Source organism: Dysidea avara, chromosome 2 (assembly GCF_963678975.1).
Source record: "Dysidea avara chromosome 2, odDysAvar1.4, whole genome shotgun sequence".
Classification (NCBI taxonomy): domain Eukaryota; kingdom Metazoa; phylum Porifera; class Demospongiae; order Dictyoceratida; family Dysideidae; genus Dysidea; species Dysidea avara.
In genome coordinates this window covers 11,961,946-11,984,104 of record NC_089273.1, presented here as the reverse complement: position 1 = coordinate 11,984,104, position 22,159 = coordinate 11,961,946, and the positions used below count along the sequence as shown (strand labels likewise).

Here is a 22,159-nt window from a genome sequence, read left to right as displayed (position 1 = left end):
TTCCCTACAAACAGCATTCAGTGACAGTTTTCCACAGGTACTTGTTGATGACGACTTCCTACGAACACCCATGGAAGATAGTTCTGTCCATATTCTCCCACATACACCTATTGATGAATCCCTTGGTGACAACAGCTTTAGCTTTCTAAAGAAAGATAACAAAATTAATGTTAACTCTTGGGAAGAGTTACCAGAAGAACTTCAAGCAGTTCTGCCTAGTCAGTCACAGTACACCTATGTAATAGATAACTTTCAAACATTGCCATGTGAAGACTTTTCTGGAGCTCCAAAATTTTCATTTGAATTTCAAGCTCGCGTCAATATTTCCTCTGGTGACCAGGCTTCACAGTGGCTTTCAGATATGTTCTTCTACTCTAAATGTACCTACCATCACGCAGGCGGTAGACAGAGCAAGGGACAAAAAGGTATTGTATAAAGCGCACATGCACTGTCAACACAAAAAAAAACCTTTAACTCCAAAACAGATGGAAAAACCAAAGAAGAGTAAAGAAAAGCGACCCTTCTTAGAAAGTGTAAGGAACAAGAAAACTGATTGCCCTAGCTCTTTAATATTGACTGTGACTGTTCCTTCCAATAAAATGAAAAGAAAGAGTCAATTAAACTGTGTGAAAATATCACATCCGACAATTATCAAAATGTGTTTTAATCATGATCATCCTGTCGATTCAGCACATGCCTTGAGTTTTCGACCTATTGCCTCACAAACAAAGGAGTCATATTATCAAGAGTTCATAATATATATATTTAGGAGAGTATCCAACGCCTGTATTGCCCCTTCAAAACGCACTGGTATTAATTGTGCAACATTGTGTAATATATCTGAATATTTTAGTATAATTTCAGTAAACTCCAACACATGGCTTCACCATGAAAGACTTGTTGATAGGCGTTGATATACCAATGCGAAGACCTGCAAGCACTTCAAGGCCCTTATAGCTCTTGAAGCAAGTTAGCACCTTTGGTGATGACGACTATTGCGTAACATTATTACGCAGTGCGTTTTGAAGTGGCAATACAGCATTGGATACTCTCCTAAATATTATATATTATGAACTCTTGATATTATAGATTATTCAGTTCTGGACATTCTGTTGCAACTGCCCGGCACACTTATGAAACTAGAATGATGTTAGAAGCAGATGAGGAAGAAGAGATGGTTAAATTAGGTGATAGGGCATTTAATCCTAACCCACAAGACGTTTCTCGTCTATATGATGAATGGAGAACAAAAGAGCTTGGCCCAGAAAATGGATGTGAAATGTTTAAAAAGCTTGATGAAATGATTGAGAATTATAATAAGTCATCTGGTGGGAAAATTGTCGTGCAAAAGTATGTTACTGAGATGTATGATGAAAAAGCTGAAGTTTCAGAAAGTGATGTAAATGATGAAAATGAACCACCTTGTAAAAAAAGGAAGAGTGTGCCATCACCTTTGAATGTTGCTATATGTACTCCTTTAATGGCTAGAGTACACGAGAATATACCGCAGGCTGGTGAAATAGCTTTTATAGATTCAACCTCAAGCTTAGATTGTTACAATCTCTCAATGTTTGTAATTTCAACTAGCCATTCTGGTGGTGGTCTTCCCTTAGGGTATTAATAACATCCGATGAAAAAGCACCAACTTTAGAAGCTTCACTAGCATCTTTCTGTGGAATACTACCTGATAAAGCATTTTTTGTTCAAGGTCCTTCAACTGGTCCACAAATAATAATGAGTGATGACAGTTCATCACAAAGCCTAGCAGTTACAGCGACATGGCCTAAGGCAAGACAGCTTCTGTGTGTCTTTCATGTGCTTCAAAGTTTTTGGACCTGGCTTCATGATGGAAAACATCACATTCCTGCTAATCATCGGCAGCCATTGATGTTGAAAGTTAAAGATCTTGTTTATGCCAAAACTGAGCAGCAGCTCTGTAGCAAATACACTGAACTTCTGAAAGACAAAACAGTTAAACTTTATCCACAATTCATTGAGCATGTCAATACTCACTGGTCAAGGAAGGAAAAATGGTCTATATGTTATCGAGAACATCTACTGGTGCGAGGGAATCACACAAATAACTATGCAGAATCTGGCATAAAGATTATGAAAGAACTTGTTTTTTCACGTATCAAAGCATACAATTTGATTGAAATGATATCTTTTGTTGTTGATACAATGGATTTGTACTACAAACGCAAACTTCTTCACCTTGCCAACAATTGCATTGAACATTGCATTAGCCTTCGCTTTTGTGGAATGAAGTCAAGTACAATTGCAAAGGAGAATATTGCACCAACTGAAGATCCAAATGTGTTCATGGTAGATAGTCAAACATCTCGTGGAGTTGTTTACACCGTTGACATGCAGCTTAGTGTTTGCACCCATCCTCTTGGAAGTGACGGGTCTCCTTGTTCACATCAAGCGGCAATTACAAAACACTTTCACTATGCGTCATGCAATAGCATTCCATCTATGTTTCCAGAGAAAAGGCGAGAATTAGCAATGATTGCTCTAGGAGATAAAGCTGTACAAGATTTAAGCTATTATTCTTCTTTGCACCAGAAGGCTGATGAATCTTTCAAGTGTCAATCCACTGTAGATTGTGTAGAAGAGACCACATTTGATTTTTCATCTAATTCCTGGAAGATAATTAAAGAAGGTGCATTAGATGATACACTTGATGATAGCCAACACTTGGTTATGCCAAGCAATATCGACAGTCGTAGTACTGTCAGTATACTTGATACACAACAGTGTGGTTCTACTTCTTTGCTTCAGGATATTGAATTTGTATTCAATTACCTGAAGGAACATGTGAAATCTGACTCAGATAACCATCTAAGTACAGGAGTTAAAAAAATTTGTGAAAGGTACAAAAAAATGCTACAACAATGCCCTAACTACAACACACTAACATCTGCATTTCACAAGTTTGGTTGGGTATTCGGTGGTACTATTACCAGACAAGTAGGAGCGTTACGACATGGTAGGAGAATTTCTGTTCAAGCAACAGCTGCAGGTCGTCGTCGCAAGACTCTTTCACGTGGAAAACAAAGGACTCAGTTAGGAAGGCCAGTTAAACTTGAAAGCTCGACTCAGCATACAAAGGGTGGAGCCGTCAGCCATTATAATATTCCTGTAAGAAATTCAAAGCCTCCAAAAAGGCTGCATTCTTTTAGTACAAATGTACAGTTAGGCCAGCAAAATGCTGGAAAATGGTGACTTCCTGAGCAGATTGATCGTTACATTGGTATAGTGTATTTTAGTGTTATTGTAATACTTTAACAGTGAAAACACACAAAATACAACAATATAGAATTCATCAAAGTTAAATCCAATATTTCTTTGAATTAACAAGCTGGTTTCAGCAGTTAGCTAGCTACATGTCACAAGTGTGGTAAACAAACTAGCCTCAGTAAAGCTACTCCAGGAATAAAGAATCCGTTGATCTGTTGTATTGTTGGTATCTTAGAAACCCATCTGCATATATCAGTTTACATACTCCAAGTCACACCATGGTATGTTCCCATTGCTTGACTCATTAATAAGACTTCCACACTTACTGCAACTCAAATGTGACCACATATCTCCAGTCCCACTGTACAGAGGAATCTGTTAAGCCTGATTGATGTGTTTGTACAATATCCTCAATTCATAAATAGCTGGTCAGCAAGTGTCCTACAATTTTAAAAAAAATCATGAGTCAATTTATGTGCATGCAACTCAGTAGAACTCGTACTTGTAAAAATTTCCAATGCATGCAGATAGCCACAGTTACACTGTAAAAGGTTAAAGTGTCCTTTATATAGGGTCTCACTCAAGGTCCCACTGTACAACTATAATTGATGCGTCTTCCTCTGATGTTTTAAATTATTGCGCACCTTGGTGGTGGATGTCTGGCATCACTTTGTATCCAATAACGAGAATGCCACTTGCGAGTGTCGCTTAGACTTGCTATCCATCTGATCCATGGTCGCCACCACGGTGTTAACACGGTATCGATAGCTGCCTGCGTAGGGTGGCAGTCTTGCCACAAAGGGTCCCCTGGCACAAATCATAAACGACCCGCAAATCAATTTCGCATACTATCTCGGATATTTCAGTATTTTATATTCAGAAAAATTTCTAAGTCAGAACTGGTCCCAAAAAAAAAATTCGCCCGGGTCGGGTCATCCGGGTCAACCGGGTCACATTTTCTCCGGGTCATCCGGGTCTGACCCGGTTTACAAATTATCCGGGTCTGACCCGGATTGGATCACGTGAGAAACGAAATTGTTCGTTTGACGACGTGGAAACTTATAAACGCTATCGCGTAGCTCATACGTGAGCCACGCCCACTTATCGCGTTACCAACATACGCTCAGCCCGAGGGGCAGCTATTTTCAGTAGGTGATGACCTTTTTTTTTTTTTTTTTGGTCTTCAACCTACAGCTAGGCTGAAGTTGCAGTATTTACTCAACACGAATCGAACGCTCAAAACATAGTCTCGTTCGCTCGCTCGAGACTAGCCGAACATACCTCTTATCGCACGCCTCAGCTTTAATTAATCCGAGTAAAATCCGGGTCAAATCAAGGTCGGTGGGTCATCCTGGTCAGCAGTAGTGACCCGGTTTCAATGCTGATGTAGGCAGTTGGCTGTCAACCCAAAGTGTAAAAATTTTAACTTTTGGTCTTTATAAGCTCCTGATGAAGAAGGGATGAAGTCATTATCCATAGGATATATATATTTTTAGAGTATCCATTTCAATTCCACTGTATAGTAGCCATGCATAAGACAAGCATAACACAGCATTCCAGTGGTTTAGTGGTGACCATAACACTGCCTGAGTAAACTGTGGTGAAATTTCAGATAACCAGAAGCCCTGGAATGCGAATACCAAATATCTAAGAACGTTACATGAAATACCAATTATCTAATACCTGACTTTTAATGCTGTACACTGATGTCCAATTAACCGGTTATTAACCGGTGTTGTCTAGGTCAACCAATAACCAGTGAAGAAACCTTTAAACCGGTTATTGCCCACCCACTTGGTAAACCATTATTTACCCCTGCTGACAAGTGTTAACATCATAAAATAACCTCAAAGAATGTGTAAATATGTGATTGTAATAACTGTTATTACTAGACAAGATGTTGGTGGTCACTTTGGTACCACCCTAAACCTTCCAGTAGGCTTGTTGACTCGCATTATGTCTGCCAATATACAAACAAACCAATTAACTGGTTATTGCCAATTATTGGTCAGCATGCAGTTAACCGGTGACAAAAATTTTGTAGGTGTACAGCACTACTGACTTTCATCCACAGTAATACCTGTCTTGGTGGCCAGTTGTACAGAAGGCTGCCTCTCTAAGAAGGCCAACTTTTAAATTCTCCCGTGAGACATTTATATGCTTAAATCAGTGCCTAGCTAAAGCAGGTACCTGCTTATTATAAGCCAAGAAAAATTGGCCCAAAAGTAACCATCTTACTGAACCTATTTATTAATCTGGCACCACCTGCCCCTTTGCAAAAAGTAAGGGCCTGGTAAAGTACAAATACTAAATCATTTCTACCACCTAGATTCAGCAGTAACCAATTAATGCATGCCAATGACGTTCATAGTGAAATCACCTTGGAAACACAATGTTTTTGTTCGAATTGAAGTGGAATCATCTGAAATAATAAGCATTACAAGTGCTGTCTACTGAATTGAATTCCTTTTGAAATGATTTAGTATTTGTATTTCACAAGACCCTTACTTTCTGCAAAGGGGCAGGTGATGCCAGACTACCTACTTATGTGGTTTACTCAGGTACAATACAGCTCAATTTCAATGTCGCACTCGCTCACACATGCAAGTTTGCTTGAGATTTTAAAAATCACTAATTAAGGAGTGTGACAATTGTTTTGGCAGCAATTCTCTTGAAGGAAACAAGTGCCACACAGTCTTGTGAGTGAAACAGTTGCCACACCCCTTAATTATCAATGATTAAAATCTTGAGCAAAATTGTGTGTGCGAGCGAGTGTGACATTGCACTTTGACAGCATCGTATATATGGTAGCCATATCAGATACTGCCTAGCAGGGACACATGAGTATTTAAGTCACAATACATTACTTTATCATCCATCTAAATACAATCCCTGAATGTGCCATTTTGCGTACAGACCAATCTGCCACAAGGCTGCTCATAAAGCGACCTGAGTAAGGTTTCAGTGTATATTGTTAACCATTAATATTGTTCACCATTGTTAATGGTAGGTACAGTGAAACCTCACTTAGCGGCCACCTCTTTAACAAGACCATCTCGTTATATTGGCCTCCTCTAGTAGGTCCCAAACATAGCTAAGCAGTACTTTATGACCTCATTAATAAGGCCACCTTGTTATTAAGGCCAATTTTTTTTTGGTTTCAGAGCTGGCCTTATTAATGAGATTTCACTGTACTTACATGCATTTTATTTTTTGTAACTTTTCTTCTTCAGGTTTACTGATAATGTGGTACATTGAAATGCTAAAACGGTATGTAGCATGTCTTGTATACACATGTTGTAATGTGTTGTACACACATCTTACAAATAAATATAATTATATTCTCTATAAATACTCAGTTCCATTGTACCACTGGGTCATAACTGGACAAGTGGATCTCATCCACTGACAGAATATGTGACCTGATTTTAGAAAACCGTTGATATCCACACAATTTTCAAAATGCATTTTATTTGTTCTTTGTTTTCCACAGGGACAGAGGAATGGACTAGTGAAGTTTCAGCTTCATAAGTTAAGCAGCATTGGAAATACAGCACTAGACAGCGGACGAGCAAATAAACTGATATGTACAGAAGCTATCGAGAAAAATCTAAAGGCGCTTACATAAACCATCATAACATACTGATTCAATGGCATACGGAATTGAATCTTCACTCATTGTGTTTGCCATGAATTTGTGCATCCACCAAGGTATAGTTTTTGTCCCAGGAATTCTTCTGTGTTCGAGTAGGAAGGCAAATTCACTGAAAAACGGTCGTCGGTAAATTATTTCATAATCGCAATGTAAACAGACGTCTGTAACTTTGAAATCCTTTCATGTATGGAGATGAAACAAAGCTTTTTGTACTCCCTATGAACAGGTGAATGTGATGATGCTCTGGATTTATCCATTGGAGGATTAATTTGCCCACCAGTGAGGCAATAAAAACTTGTGCATTTATTTTTTTCTGGAGCTTGCATTTTTACCCATACTTTTTAAACACGTTTTATTACAAAAGTACTATTGCGCGTATATCAACAGTTTTCCAAAATTCGGCCACATATATATATATATGTACAGGAACAAATCATGTGTATAAATTACAGTGGAACTTGTTTATTGCCACCTTCACTCAATTAGCAGGTAGCAGTGTATAAATTCTCATTCTGGAATTGTCTTTTTGAGAGAAGTTGTCTTTCTATACTGGTGGCTATTAAGACAAGTTGTACTGAAGGAGTGTACATACTAGAGATGCAACAATATCCTCCACCTAGTGTCGTTTGATAGTGATGCAATTAGACTATGTATTATTGTATTAAATACTGTACTATTACATTGCAACTCTAGTACATATTTTTGTTAACTGTTTAGACATACTGGAGCCACATCCACTCATCTGGATTCTACAAATGGAGTCATACCAACTTGTTGCCATTGCATTCAAAATGCATGGTGACAATTGTAAATTATCAGGTGGCTTTGCACACTTCCTTTTAGGCTAGCTACATGTACTAATTACTCACAGCTTTTGTCAACAACTGGTAACCACAGTTGTGGTCTGTGTCACTCTTGAAGCTGCTCCCTTAGAGAGCAAATCATGTGGGGGTGACTAAATTCAAATTTCAAATCGAACAATGGCACGCAGCACACTTCTGTATGGCTACATGCACTGATTAACTACACACACTGATTAACTACACACAGCCCAGTTCATCAATAACCAGTGACTGCAGTTGTGCTCAGCGCCATTCTTCAAATTCTGAGTTAAATTCTTACTGAGAGCAAATTATGTGGGGGCGACTAAAATCAAATTTCAAACTAGCCATTCTCAAAAACATATGTTTCAATCTCTACAAAACTTTTAGAACAGTTTAAAAACACATTGCCCTACATGCCAAGCAAGTATTGTGGAAAACAACAATATGGGTTTTGTATTTGGCCTCTAGGTCGACTGAGGATGACTGAAGCTTCATTTGGTGCTGAAATTATGACTGTAGGGTAGCTAATGATATTTGGCAAAATCGATGATGTGAATCTTGAAGTGATTGAGAGGGTACTGAAGCGATAACAGGGCAATCAATGTTTGGAATGCATAAAGGAATGCAAGGCATACACCTGCAGTTATGTCTAACACCGCATGCGATAAAAAATGATACCCCCTCTTTGATGTTGGCAATCTTGATCTCGAAATGGTCAGCATGAATTTACTTCACTGCTTGTGTGGTTGTTACTAGTGATACGATGAGTTTAACTATAGAGTTTCAGAGGGATAGCATAAGTGACGGGTAAGTTACAGGAAGGCTGAATTTGACAACATTCATTCCTGTAAAATCCTCACGTGTAGTGGTCGCATCATTAATTTTATTGTCTGTGGTGTATATTTCTGCTTTACTGGCCATGCGACTCACTACCATGAGTCTTGATAACTACAATTGCATAACAAGCAATTTGTGACCTGCCAGGTGAAAACCCAACACTAGTTTGCATAATTCTGTTTTTGAGAAAAACTATATCAAAATACATTGGGTAAAAACGCATACTACAACAATAATTTACGTGCATTTTAATTGCTTCAGTGAACAGTAAAGCAAAGCTAGAATCGAGACAACTAAATTACCAATGGATTTGTCTGGTAATGGTGAGTAAGAATATCTTTGTTTTGTTTCAGTGTCATGAAGCAGTCATACATCATGTGCATTTGTTTACATTGCGGTAAAATATCATGTAAACGTTGCTGTTTCTAAGTTTAAACTGCCTTTTACATAAAGCATGGGAGTATCTAGGGCAAACACCATACCTTGCTGAATGACCCAATTCATTGTGAAGACAATAAGCCAAGTCCAATGTCCATAGCTTGTTTCCTTTGTAAGTTATAATCGATTAAATGAGTGCCTGTAATTTTTGTTCTGTATAATCACTGTACAAAAAGATTGTTATGCACTTTCTGTTCTCTATCGCTATAACTTCACAACTACAGTAGCTTAGCAGGCCAAATCTACAATTTTACACCTTTTAGTATAAAGTGCAGGTGCTTATACCAAAAGTTGAGGATTTCAAGGACCTGGCCTATGAGATTAGGTTGGGACATGCCTGTAGGAAATCGACTGTGACATTAATTAGAATGAAACAATAATTAGAATAGGCTAAATATAGTGTGTGATCATGTGTGATAAATTGTTGCTCTGTGTGTGTTGTAGTATGTCATCATTATCCATATCAATCACGCTCTACAGTGTCATTAGCTCCTGATTTGAACCTCAATGACCTGTGCTCTAAATTGCCTTTCATTTTAGACAGTTATGAGCCCTGAATAGCCTATAACTTGGCCTAATTTATCCCAGCATGTTTCTTTTCAATTTTTGAACACCATCTTGCCCGCCTTCCAGGGCCCCGCCTCCCACCCTTCTGGGGCTCGCCTGATCCAGACAATCTCGGTTTAAAAACTATCTAAAATGGCGGGAAACTTATCTGTTGAATGTTTCTTCAGTGGATAATCAGGAAGGTAAGAAATTGTTGTGAAACGTGTGAAAATTTGGTATGCGTAGCTACCACCATTGGCCAGCTACAACACACTGAATATTTAAAACCGACGTTTCTCAATACTTTCAAATGGGTGATATGACCGGTTTTCCCAGAGGCAGTCACATATGTGACTGGATCTTGGAAACCTACCTTTTGGGCACAAGCAAACTTTTTGGGAAAACTCAAATGAAAATGTCAACACTTTTTTAAAATTCATTTTTTGCACATTTGGATAAAGCAACTATTAAACCTTCTTTCTGTGAAGTTTCACACCCATAGCTTGTTTTTCCTAGGAGATATGGATGATTATATCAGACCATGTAGTGATTTCACATGCGTGGGATAACAATTAACTTACAAATTGGGTGATTTGTTCAGCTGCTGGAATGGCTAAAACTTAGTCTTAGACAATGACACATGGCATTTAATTGCAGAAAAGTACCAATACTACTTCAATACTCTATCAGAAATGTATTTTAAAGTATTTTAGATGGTAACAATGGAATTATTGGTAAACAAAGTGATTGTCACCATTTGTCACCTTTAATCACTCACAGAATTCAATACATTACCATAAAAGTTAGGTTGTAATGTACAGGACAGAAAATTGGCCATATTTTAGGAATGCTTCAAGATATTAAGCTGAAATTTTAACATAAGATAGATGAGCACCCAGTACCTCATTTAAGCTATAAAACAGAGAATTGACCAATGTGTCAAAAAGGTAGGTTTTCCAAGATCAGGTCACATATGGGTCTACCAAATCAACAAAAAAAATCTGGACCCCTTTTGATTTTTATGAAATTTTGCACAAACATGGACCCTATCAAGAAACTTCCTCACACAAAAATTTGTCTCATTTCATTGGTCTCCCTTTAAGTTATGACCACTCAAAGTTTCTGTTGAAAATATCATTTTACTTACATGTCTTCAGTAAAATGACCATAACTTTGCTTGTGATTGACGTAGACACTTCTGGTTTAGATTTTTGAAATGCGTATTAAATTCTCTTTTAGGTGATATATGAAGTTTTATAATTGCTCAAAGGAAAAGGTCAAACCACAAAAATGTAGCTTTTTCCTTTGATCTTAATTTTCAAAAATATATATTCTTTAATTACATTTATTTTTGGTTTATATGTTACTCTAATACCCATCATTCACCACTGTGAGTTTAAAATTGGGACCAATAGTAGATCATGAGTTATAACTGTTAATGTGTAGCCTTGTAAACATTGCTGTTTGTATGGTATAAATAATTATGTGTATAGTAATTTCAATACCAATTGCAAGTAAAGTATGTCAAAAATCATTTTATGCAACAAATTAGTTAGGGTTTCTATTGTCAAAGGCTCACTACAGTGAAACCATACTAACAAAGCCACTTTTAAATCTAAGAAAGTTTGTGCAGTAATAAGGCTGCCTATAAATAAAGGAGTCACTAATTATATTTTTGCTGTACGTTCAGTGTCCTATATAAGAGGTGGCCACTGGCCACTATAAGAAGGTGGTCTTATTATAGAGGTAGCTATATTTATAGAGGACTTACTGTACAACTAATGATATTCCTATCTATTCTTTCAATCTTACTGTATTATGCCGCCACAGATTATGATGATAGTTTCCAATCTTATATTGTGTATAATAAGTTATAGTCACTGCAGGATGCAAATGATACAGTTATTTATACATTTGTATGTATATACATGTAATGTGTTACTCTAATGCAACTATATGAAGCAACCACCTAGGCATTAAAACCAAGAAGTTTTGGATACCATTAAGACATGGCATTTTGATTAAACAATTTCAGAAATATCCCATTTAAAGTTGGCCCTTGTATACATATAATTATAAAGAGGTGGCCACTAAGATATGCTCTACTGTATATCACTTTGAATCATGCAGACTTTGAATGAGCATGCATACTACTGACCACTTAAAGGCCATCTTTATATGTTTGTACCTATAGACAATGTCTTTGCTGGAAAAATGTACACTTCTAAAACCACTACGCATTGTCTTACTCATCAAAAATTTGATGGAATAGAGTGGAACCCATGACTTGTCTTAGTGACCACCTGTATAGAAAGGCCACCACTTCATAAGGGCCAATTTTAAATTGCAGTTACCTATATATACCATAAAGCTTAAATATTTCGAAGGGAAATTTTTTGCTGATTTTGCAATTTTGGATGTTACCAGTGAAAATTTTATGCTTGAAAATATTTAGACCTCCATATATTTTAGGAGTGTTTGCAGATCCGCAAAATTTTTATTTTTAGCAACATTGCTCAACCTTGAAAATTTTGCCCCTCGAAATGTTTAGGCTATACGGTACACTTATGCAACTGTATTAAGCAGCTACCTGCTCATTAACTGTCATTAAGGCCCAATAATTTTGGCCCTAAGGTAACTCCATACATCAACTGTATCATGATGAAACTATTTATTATAGCAATGTAGCTCATAATTTGATTCTATAATTGAGAATTGTAATATCATAGAAATGTTCCATAGGAATTGCTATGTGTTACATTGTACAAAAGATTCACTACAGCAATTGCACACTAAATCATGTAATATAGAAGAGTATCGTAATAAAAGTTGAGACTGAAAGTGGTGCATATTGCATGATGGTCTCTACAATTATTCACATGTAACTTTGACATGCAACGAAATTTGATGCATTGATATCAGTACACAATTGAATCTTTGAAGGTGCAAGTTGAAAAGACTTTAAAGCCATTCTACTGCATCAGTCATTCATTACTACTTGTTAGAAAAGCCCTAGTAGATTACAATATCTGTTAAGGGCCAACTTTAAATTGTTCTAGTAAGGCATCTATACACATCGAACTATATAAATAGCCACCTGCATATCAAGGCCAAACAAGTTTGGTCCTGACTGGCTTAGACAGTTTCCACTATAGCTACATTTGTGTATCAAAATACGTGCTTGCATATCAATAATCAGCATTAAACGCTAATAGTAGCAGTAGCTGTAGCTAGTGATAATGTCATCAAGGCTACTATATAATAGACTTGGCGTCATAATCAGAAACCGTATATACAAGCTTGATTAGGGGTGAATTACATATTTAAGTCTGGGTTTTCTTACAAAGCATAAACAAATTAACTTTACTAACAAACCAACAATGTATAAAATGATTGTGACATAGTATTATCTAATCAAAAACAGCCAAGCTGTAAAAAAAGGTACGGCCCCCATAAAGGCCATGGTGAAAAAAGATGTGAAATCCAAGGTGGCGGCCAAGAAATGGCTGTGATGGTAGGTTAATGGTTACATTTTAATAACAACAATTCAGGTGAATTTGGTGCCAAGACCAAGCGGCACAAAATTCACCTGAATTGCCGTTATTAAAATGTAACCATTAACCTACCATAACAGCCATTTCTTGGCCGCCACCTTGGATTTCACATCTTTTTTCACCATGGCCTTTATGGGGGCCGCACCTTTTTTTACAGCTTGGCTGTTTTTGATTAGATATCACTTCTTTTTGTATTTGTATACTGCAAAGCCGGCCTATGGCTGGCTTTGGGGCTTTTTTAACCCATGTGTTTTTTTCTTTACCACAGGAAGAAGAAAAGAACATAAAGAAGAATTTTAGTACTTCAATTATTTTTGATTTTATTAGTAATTATACAAATTATATACATATATTTATTACATGCTCATTATTCCGCACAGGATTTTTTTTGCAGCTGATCTCTCTACTGGGTGACTTGAAATGTAGCTGAACTATATACAGGATGGTTTCTTTGTAGCTGAACTCTCTGTAACAGGTGATTTGTTTGCAGCTAAACTCTCTACATGGTGGTGTCTTTATAGCCGAACTCTCTACATGACGGTTTCTTTGTAGCTGAACTCTCTATAAGGTGACTTCGTCTAGCTGAACTCTCTACAGGGTGATTTGTTTCTAGCTGAACTCTCTACAGGTGAATTGTTTGCAGCTAAACTCTCTACATGGTGGTTTCTTTGTAGCTGAACTCTCTACAAGGTAACTTCTTCTCTACAGGGTGATTTATTGTAGTTGAATTCTCTACTAGGTGGTTTGTATGAAGCTGAACTCTCTACATGGTGGTGTCTTCGTAGCTGAGCTCTCTACAAGGTAACTTCTTCTCTACAGGTTGATTTGTTGTAGTTGAATTCTCTACTAGGTGGTTTGTATGAGGCTGAACTCTCTATATGGCGGTTTCTTTGTAACTGAACACTCTACAAGGTGACTTCTTCTAGCATGATCTTTCTACAGGGTGAATTGTTGTAGCTGAACTATCTACAAGGTAACTTCTTCTAGCTGATCTCTATACAGGGTGATTTGTTTTGTAGTTGAATTCTGTACAGGTGGTTTCTTTGTAGCTGAACTCTGTACATGATGGTTTCTTTGTAGCTAAACTCTTTACAAGGTGACTTCTTCTAACTGAACTCTCTACGGGGTAATTTCTTTGTAGCTGAACTCTCTATATGATGGTTTCTTTCTAAATGAACTCTCTACAAGGTGAATTCTTCTACCTGATCTCTCTACAGGGTGATTTGTTTGTAACTGAACTCTGTACAAGTGCGTTTTTGTGGGTGATCTCACTGCAGGTTAATTTGTTTGTAGCTGAATTCACTAAAGGGTGATTTTGCTTGTAGCTGAACTCCTTGCATTGTATCTAGTTTCTAGCTGATCTCTCTACAGGATGATTTGTTTGTAGCTGATCTCTCTACAAGTTGATTTGTGTGTAGCTGATCTCTCTGCAGGTTGATTAATTTGCAGCCGATCTCTCTACAAGGTAATTTGTTTGTAGCTGAACTGTCTATAAAGTGATTTATTTGTAGCTGATCTCTCTGCAAGTTGATTTATTTTAGCTGAACTCTCTACAGGGTGATTTACTTGTAGCTGAACTCCTTACATTGTGACTAGTTTCTAGCTGATCTCTCTACAGGGTGATTTGTTTGTAGCTGATCTCTCTACAAGTTGATTTGTGTGTAGCTGATCTTTCTACTGGTTGATTTGTTTGTAGCCGATCTCTCTACAGGGTAATTTGTTTGTAGCTGAACTCTGTACAAGGTGCTTTTTTGTAGGTGATCTCACTGCAGGTTGATTTGTTTGTAGCTGAACTCACTAAAGGGTGATTTGCTTGTAGCTGAACTCCTTACATTGTGTCCAGTTTCTAGCTGATTTCTCTACAGAGTGATTTGTTTGTAGCTGAACTCTCTATAAGGTGATTTATTTGTAGCTGAACTCCTTACATTGTGTGTAGTTTCTAGCTGATCTCTCTACAGGGTGATTTGTTTGTAATTGATCTCTCTACAAGTTGATTTGTGTGTAGCTGATCTCTCTGCAGGTTGATTTGTTTGTAGCCGATATCTCTATAGGGTAATTTGTTTGTAGCTGAACTCTCTATAAGGTGATTTGTTTGTAGTTGATCTCTCTGCAGGTTGATTTGTTTTAGCTGAACTCTCTACAGGCTGATTTGTTTGTAGCCGATCTCTCTACAGGGTAATTTGTTTGTAGCTGAACTCTCTACAAGTTGATTTGTGTGTAGCTGATCTCTCTGCAGGTTGATTTTTTTGTAGCCGATCTCTCTACAGGGCAATTTGTTTGTAGCTGATCTCTCTACAGGGTGATTTTTTTGTAGCTGACCTCTCTTCAGGGTGATTTGTTTCTAGCTGATCTCTCTCTACAGGGTGATTTTTTGTAGCTGACCTCTCTTCATGGTGATTTGTTTCTAGCTGATTGCTCTACAGGTTGACTTGTTTGTAGATGAACTCTCTACAGGGTAATTTGCTTGTAGCTGAACTCCTTACTTTGTGTCTAGTTTGTAGCTGATCTCTCTACAGGGTGATTTGTTTGTAGCTGAACTGCTTACATTGTGTGTAGTTTCTAGCTGATCTCTCTACAGGGTGATTTGTTTGTAATTGATCTCTCTACAAGTTGATTTGTGTGTAGCTGATCTCTCTGCAGGTTGATTTGTTTGTAGCCGATCTCTCTATAGGGTAATTTGTTTGTAGCTGAACTCTCTATAAGGTGATTTGTTTGTAGTTGATCTCTCTGCAGGTTGATTTGTTTTAGCTGAACTCTCTACAGGCTGATTTGTTTGTAGCTGATCTCTCTACAGGGTAATTTGTTTGTAGCTGAACTCTCTACAAGTTGATTTGTGTGTAGCTGATCTCTCTGCAGGTTGATTTGTTTTAGCTGAACTCTCTACAGGCTGATTTGTTTGTAGCCGATCTCTCTACAGGGCAATTTGTTTGTAGCTGATCTCTCTACAGGGTGATTTTTTTGAAGCTGACCTCTCTTCAGGGTGATTTGTTTCTAGCTGATCTCTCTACAGGGTGATTGTTTGTAGCTGACCTCTCTTCAGGGTGATTTGTTTCTAGCTGATTGCTCTACAGGTTGATTTGTTTGTAGATGAACTCTCTACAGGGTAATTTGCTTGTAGCTGAACTCCTTACTTTGTGTCTAGTTTGTATAGCTGAACTCTCTACAGGGTGATTTGTTTGTAGCTGAACTCCTTACATTGTGTGTAGTTTCTAGCTGATCTCTCTACAGGATGATTTGTTTGTAGCTGATCTCTCTACAAGTAGATTTGTGTGTATATAGCTGATCTCTCTGCAGGTTGATTTGTTTGTAGCCGATCTCTCTACAGGTAATCTGTTTGTAGCTGAACTCTCTATAAGGTGATTTGTTTGTAGCTGATCTCTCTGCAGGTTGATTTGTTTTAGCTGAACTCTCTAAAGGGTAATTTGTTTGTAGCTGAACTCTCTCCACAGTGACTTGTGTGTAGCTGAATTCTGTGTAACTGAATTCTCTAGAGAGTGACTTAATTGTAGCTGAATTCTCTACACAGTGCATGACTTGTTTATAGCTGAACTTTCTTCAGTGTGACTTGTAATGTTCTGAATCTCTATAGTGGTATATTTGCTTAACTCTCCACATGGTGACTGTCTTCTTGCTGAACTGTCTATAAGATTAACTGTTTGCAGCTGAACTCCCTACAGAATAACTTGTGATGTAATAAAATTCTATAATTGAGTAAATAAATTATCCGAATGCTCTATTAGGGTGACTGTTCTATTAGAGTATCTCGATCTCGCATTTGCTACACGGAGTTGGCTTTCGAATCATAACTCAGTGGTTTGTAATCCGATTCTTCTGTACTACTGCAAGGACTTTCTATGAAGATTATTCCAGTTATACACCGATTTTCAGCTCATTGCTCTAAGCGGTTTGCCTAGTAGGCGTGAAAACTAATACTTTTTTTATTCATAAAAATCGATCGCGTAATTGTGACACAGGTTGGGTTTTGTGTCATATCTCCGTGGTCTTTATCTCGATTCCTTTCAAACCACCAAAAGGCACTCCTACGATGGTTACTCCATCTACATAGCAATTTTCAACTCATTCCATGAAGCGGTTTACCCTGTAGGCGTGACAACAAATCGATCTTGTTTTACGCGAATAATCGGTCATAACTCCTGAACCATTCATCGGATTTGTACCAAATGTGATGCTAGGATTCGCCTTTGGACTCCCTTTCTGTGTGCCAAATTTCAAGGCGATCGGAGTACGCGTTTGTTTGTTATAGCAATTTTTGCAAGTGTGCGAAAAGACGAAGAAGAAGGAGAAAAAAAACGAAGAAAAAAAACGAAACTTTGGCAGCTCGTATCTCGGAAATGGCTGGAGCGATTTCTTTCAAATTTGGAATGTAGACTCCCTTGGCTGGCGGGCAACTGTGTAGCAAATTTGGTTCCAATCAGATAAGTGATCACCGAGATACAAAGGTGTGAAAATGACATTTTCGTTCTTCCTGTCAATATGCTCACGGTGTGGCGCGCCGGCTTCTTGGGCCGCACGACACACTACCGTGTGTCTTGATATAACGTTACTTGCAATTGGTATTGCATCTTTACATACTTGAACCATACAAACAGCAATGATTACAAGGCTACACATTAACAGTTATACCTCATGATCTACTATTGGTCCCAACTTTAAACTCACAGTTGTGAATGATGGGTATTAGAGCAACATAAACCAAAAATAAATTTAATAAAGAATATATATTTTTGAAAATTAAGATCAAAGGAAAAAGCTACATTTTTGTGGTTTGACCTTTTCTTTTGAGCAATTATAAAACTTTATATATCACCTGAAAGAGAATTTAATAAGCATTTCACAAATGTAAACCAGAAGTGTCTACATCAATCATAAGCAAAGTTATGGTCATTTTATTGAAGACATGTAAGTAAAATGAAATTTTCAACAGAAACTTTGAGTGGTCATAACTTAAAGGGAGACCAATGAAATGAGCCAAATTTTGGTGCAAGAAAGTTTCTTGATAGGGTCCATGTTTGTGCCAAATTTCATGAAAATCGAAAGGGGTCCGGATTTTTTTTTGTTGATTTGGTATGGAATGACCCATATACTCTTCGATGAGGGTGCACAACACTCGTTTATCTCGCTGGCAATGGCCAATGAGCTACAAATTACTCCTGTGTCAACAACAGATGTAGCAGTAACCTCCTTTAGCACCACAGCTTTGACACAGCAGAAACTTGGAACCACCATGATGGAGGTAGAGACAGAGTCCGGTGAGCTGATACCCTTATCTGTTCTAATTGTTCCTTCAATTTCAGCTCCCATCCAGAACTCAATTTCAACCTCTGTCCGCTGTATGCCACATCTTCGAGGCCTCAAATTTAGTCCAACCAGTGATATCTGAAGGGAATTTTACTACATCTCTCCTTATTGACACAAATTATTATTGGAGCTTTGTTCAGGACCATATTGTGAGAGGTCAGGGTCTCACTGCTCAACAATCCAAGTTATGGTACTTACTGTCTGGGCCACTACGAAGTGCAATTTCAGAGGAAACATCTACCCTACTACAAATCACTTCCGTGATGAGCATTTACGAACTCAAGTCACCAGACCTACAGAACTTCTGGTCAGTACAAGCAGTTGGAACAGATGTTAATTTGAAGTCCATGGACTCGGCATTCCTCCAATCATACCAGCAATCTTCTATCAATCAAACCCCTGAAGCCCATACATCACAAGATTCCCATGGAAAGTAGATAAACCACATCTTTCCTCCAACATTGCTATTTGCAAGAAGAGAAATCAAACACTCATGAACAAGCTCAGGAAAACTCCTCACATCCTACAACTCTATGATGGTATTATTAAAGAACAGGAAGAACAAGGATTCATTGAGAGAGTATATGATGATGCCACTGTGACACCTGATGTTCACTATTTGCCTCACCATCCGGTGAAGGAGTCAGCCACCACTCCCATAAGAGTTGTGCATGATTGCAGTTGTGTATGATTACGGTAACAGAAACTCAGCAAGTCTAAATGATTGCCTCATGGTCAGGCCACCATTCTTAAATAACCTATGTGCAATTCTTTTATGTTTTCGTATCCATGCCATTTGCTCTCTCAACTGATATAGAAGGCATTTTTCCATGTCAAGCTCCACTCATCTGACAGAAACTTTATTATGTTTCTATGACCGGCCAACCTAGAAACTGCAGACCTGGAGATGTGCACATACCACTTTGCTGTAGTTCCCTTTGGCTTGTCTAGCTTTCCATTTATGCTTGGAGCAGTCCTCAACCTGCACTTGTCCAAGTTTGACACTCCAGTTGCACTAGATATGAGAGAAAATGTTCATGTTAATAATGTTCTATCTGGATGCAACACCGAAGATGAGCTCCTAGCATACTACAACCACTCCCGAGATATCATGAGCCAAGTTTAATCACAGGTCATGGTCCACAAACAGCCGTAAACTCAAGGAAGTTACCATGGAAGACAAAACCAGTGACTCTAGCACAACAGTGGAACTTTTAGGTCTGATATGGAATACATCAACTGACATTCTTTCTCTTGCAACAAGACAATTTCCACCTTTCAACACCTTTGTTACGAAGCGAGATATACTGCAGGCATCATCACAGATTTTTGACCCACTGGGATGGGTAACACCAGTAACAATTTAGGCCAAAATTCTACTGCAGGAAATCTGGCAAACAAATTTAACTTGGGATGAACCCCTTCCCACCGTGATCAAGGAGAAGTGGATTTCCATTCTTGTTGATCTACAAGAATTTCCACAACTGATGATACCAAGAGCTAACTTCCCATCCAGTAAGCCGAATAAGCAGATAAGTAACATGTTTATGTTTGTAGATTCCAGCACTAAAGCATATGGAGCTGTTGTATACCTTAGTAGAGATAATCATATTTGTCTTGCTATGTCCAAGACCCGCGTAACTCCTATCAAGGCTACTTTCTTACGAAGATTAGAGCTGATGGTAGCTGTTACTGCTACCAGATTAGCAAAGTTTGTTTATTCGGCAGTTCCTCACATTCAACAAGTACACTTTTGGACAGACAGCCAAATTATGCTACATTGGATACACAAAGGCACAAATTCTAAACCATTTATTGACCACCGTGTTTGTGAGATTTGTGAAACCTTTCCTACTGTTAACTGGTCTTTCACACCCTTGGGTGACAACCCAGCCAATCTGTTTACAAGAGGAATATCAACCAACCAAATAAGAATGTCTCACTTGTGGACACAAGGTCCACACTGGCTACTCACTAACTCGGATTGGACCACATGGACACCCACAAGTGTACTGTATCTACAGACAGAAGAGGATGTTGAACTTGAAGCTATTCACACAACAGAGCTTACAACTACAGACAGCCACACATGTATTTTTATCTGTTATTGATCTATCATGATATAGTAGTTTTCATCGCATTCTGGCTGTCACTGCTCATGTTTTCAGATGGCTTCACAATCTACACAAACAGCAACCCAAGTTAACTAGCCCATTAACAAACAATGAATTGACCAATGCACATAGACATCTGGGCATACAGGGTTCAGCTTACCAAGATGAGCTTGCTTACTTACTCAAAAGGTAATCTAAGTGTCCCCACTAGTCAGACAGTTACGCCTTTTTCTAGATGACAAACAGTTATTTAGTTGCAGAGGATGGATTCACAATGCCCCCACTAGAGCTGAGTAAATTTCCCTTCCTCCTACCCTCCAATTACCAGTTTAATAATATGATAGTCATAGATACCCACAACAAACTCCACCATAGAGGTGTGAGCATTACTGTAACAGCTCTACGCCAGGTCTGTTTGATACCCTCCAACCAGCAATATGTCAGGAAAGTGTTGAGGCAATGTGTCACACTGCTTGAAGTATCTTAGTTTACTACAGTGGTATATCCCCAGTATATGGAACAGTTAATTGTTTGTTATTTTAGTAGTTTTTCAGTAAACCCGCATTCACTGATGTTTTACTGAGAGTTTAAAACTTAGTAAAATAATTACGTTCCATATACTTAAGTTTACTGACACTTTACTATCAGTATAACTACAGTAAGGCATCATAACAAATTAGTAAACTAAGAACCTTCAAGCAGTGTCATTTGTAACAAGTTGATGGGGAAACCCTATAGAGCTCCTGACCCCCCTCCACTGCCTAAGGTACGTGTTGCAGAATCTCCACCATTTACAGTGACAGGCGTAGACTTTACTTGATCTCTATATGTAAAGGCAGGAGACAAGAGAGAAAGGTGTACATCTGTCTTTTCACATGTGCTGCCACAAGAACAGTGCATTTTGAAGTTGCTAGCGACCTTACCATGGATACTTTCCTGTTAGCCTTTCAAAGATGTTCTTCAAGGAAATCCCTACCACGCAAGATGATTTCGGACAATGCGTCCACATACCTCGCTGCTGCAGAGGATTTACAAAGATTGTTTGACTCAGAATCACTGAAAGGATCATTAGAAGTTCACAATGTAACTTGGAATTTTATTCCCAAGTGTGCTCCCTGGTATGGAGGCTTTTGGGAGCACATGATAGGGATCACCAAGCAAGCAGCAAAGACACCTCTCGGAAGAGCCTTTGTTACTCTGGATAGCTTGAGACCATTATTGTGAAAATCGAAGCCATGTTGAATTACAATGACAAGCCACTGACCTATGTATCCTCTGATTTTGCTGATCCGGAGCCACTTATTCCTTCTCATCTACTATATGGCAGGAGAATGCACCCAGTTCCTCACCTGCTAGACAACCCAGAAGAGTTAGATGACCCAGACTATCTTGATGCTGACAACATGAGGAAAGAGTAGACAAACAAGCACATCTTATTGGGCAGTTTTAGTCACACTGGGAACAAGAATATCTAACTTCCCTGTGAGAGTTCAACAAGATTTCGGGACACAACAAACAAGCTATCAGACTAGGCAATGTTGTGATTGTACAAGACGACAAGCCAAGAGTGCAATGGAAATTAGCTGTTATAGAGAAACTCATTACAGGAAAGGACAATTTGGATCATGC

General features: G+C 38.2%; 2 protein-coding genes across 2 annotated transcripts; both read left to right on the top strand.

Annotated features, from left to right (window-relative positions):
* Window positions 1-449: 449 nt before the first annotated feature.
* On the top strand, window positions 450-1,621 carry LOC136247824 (uncharacterized). The gene is made up of 2 exons (XM_066039647.1): window positions 450-748; window positions 1,090-1,621. Exons 1-2 carry the CDS (start codon window positions 486-488, stop codon window positions 1,619-1,621), a joined length of 795 nt encoding a protein of 264 aa, XP_065895719.1. The 5' UTR covers window positions 450-485.
* Window positions 1,622-18,909: 17,288 nt separating this feature from the next.
* Window positions 18,910-21,754, top strand: LOC136247823 (uncharacterized). Its single transcript, XM_066039646.1, has 4 exons — window positions 18,910-19,080; window positions 19,802-19,931; window positions 19,974-20,507; window positions 21,366-21,754. Exons 1-4 carry the CDS (start codon window positions 18,910-18,912, stop codon window positions 21,752-21,754), a joined length of 1,224 nt encoding a protein of 407 aa, XP_065895718.1.
* Window positions 21,755-22,159: the final 405 nt, after the last annotated feature.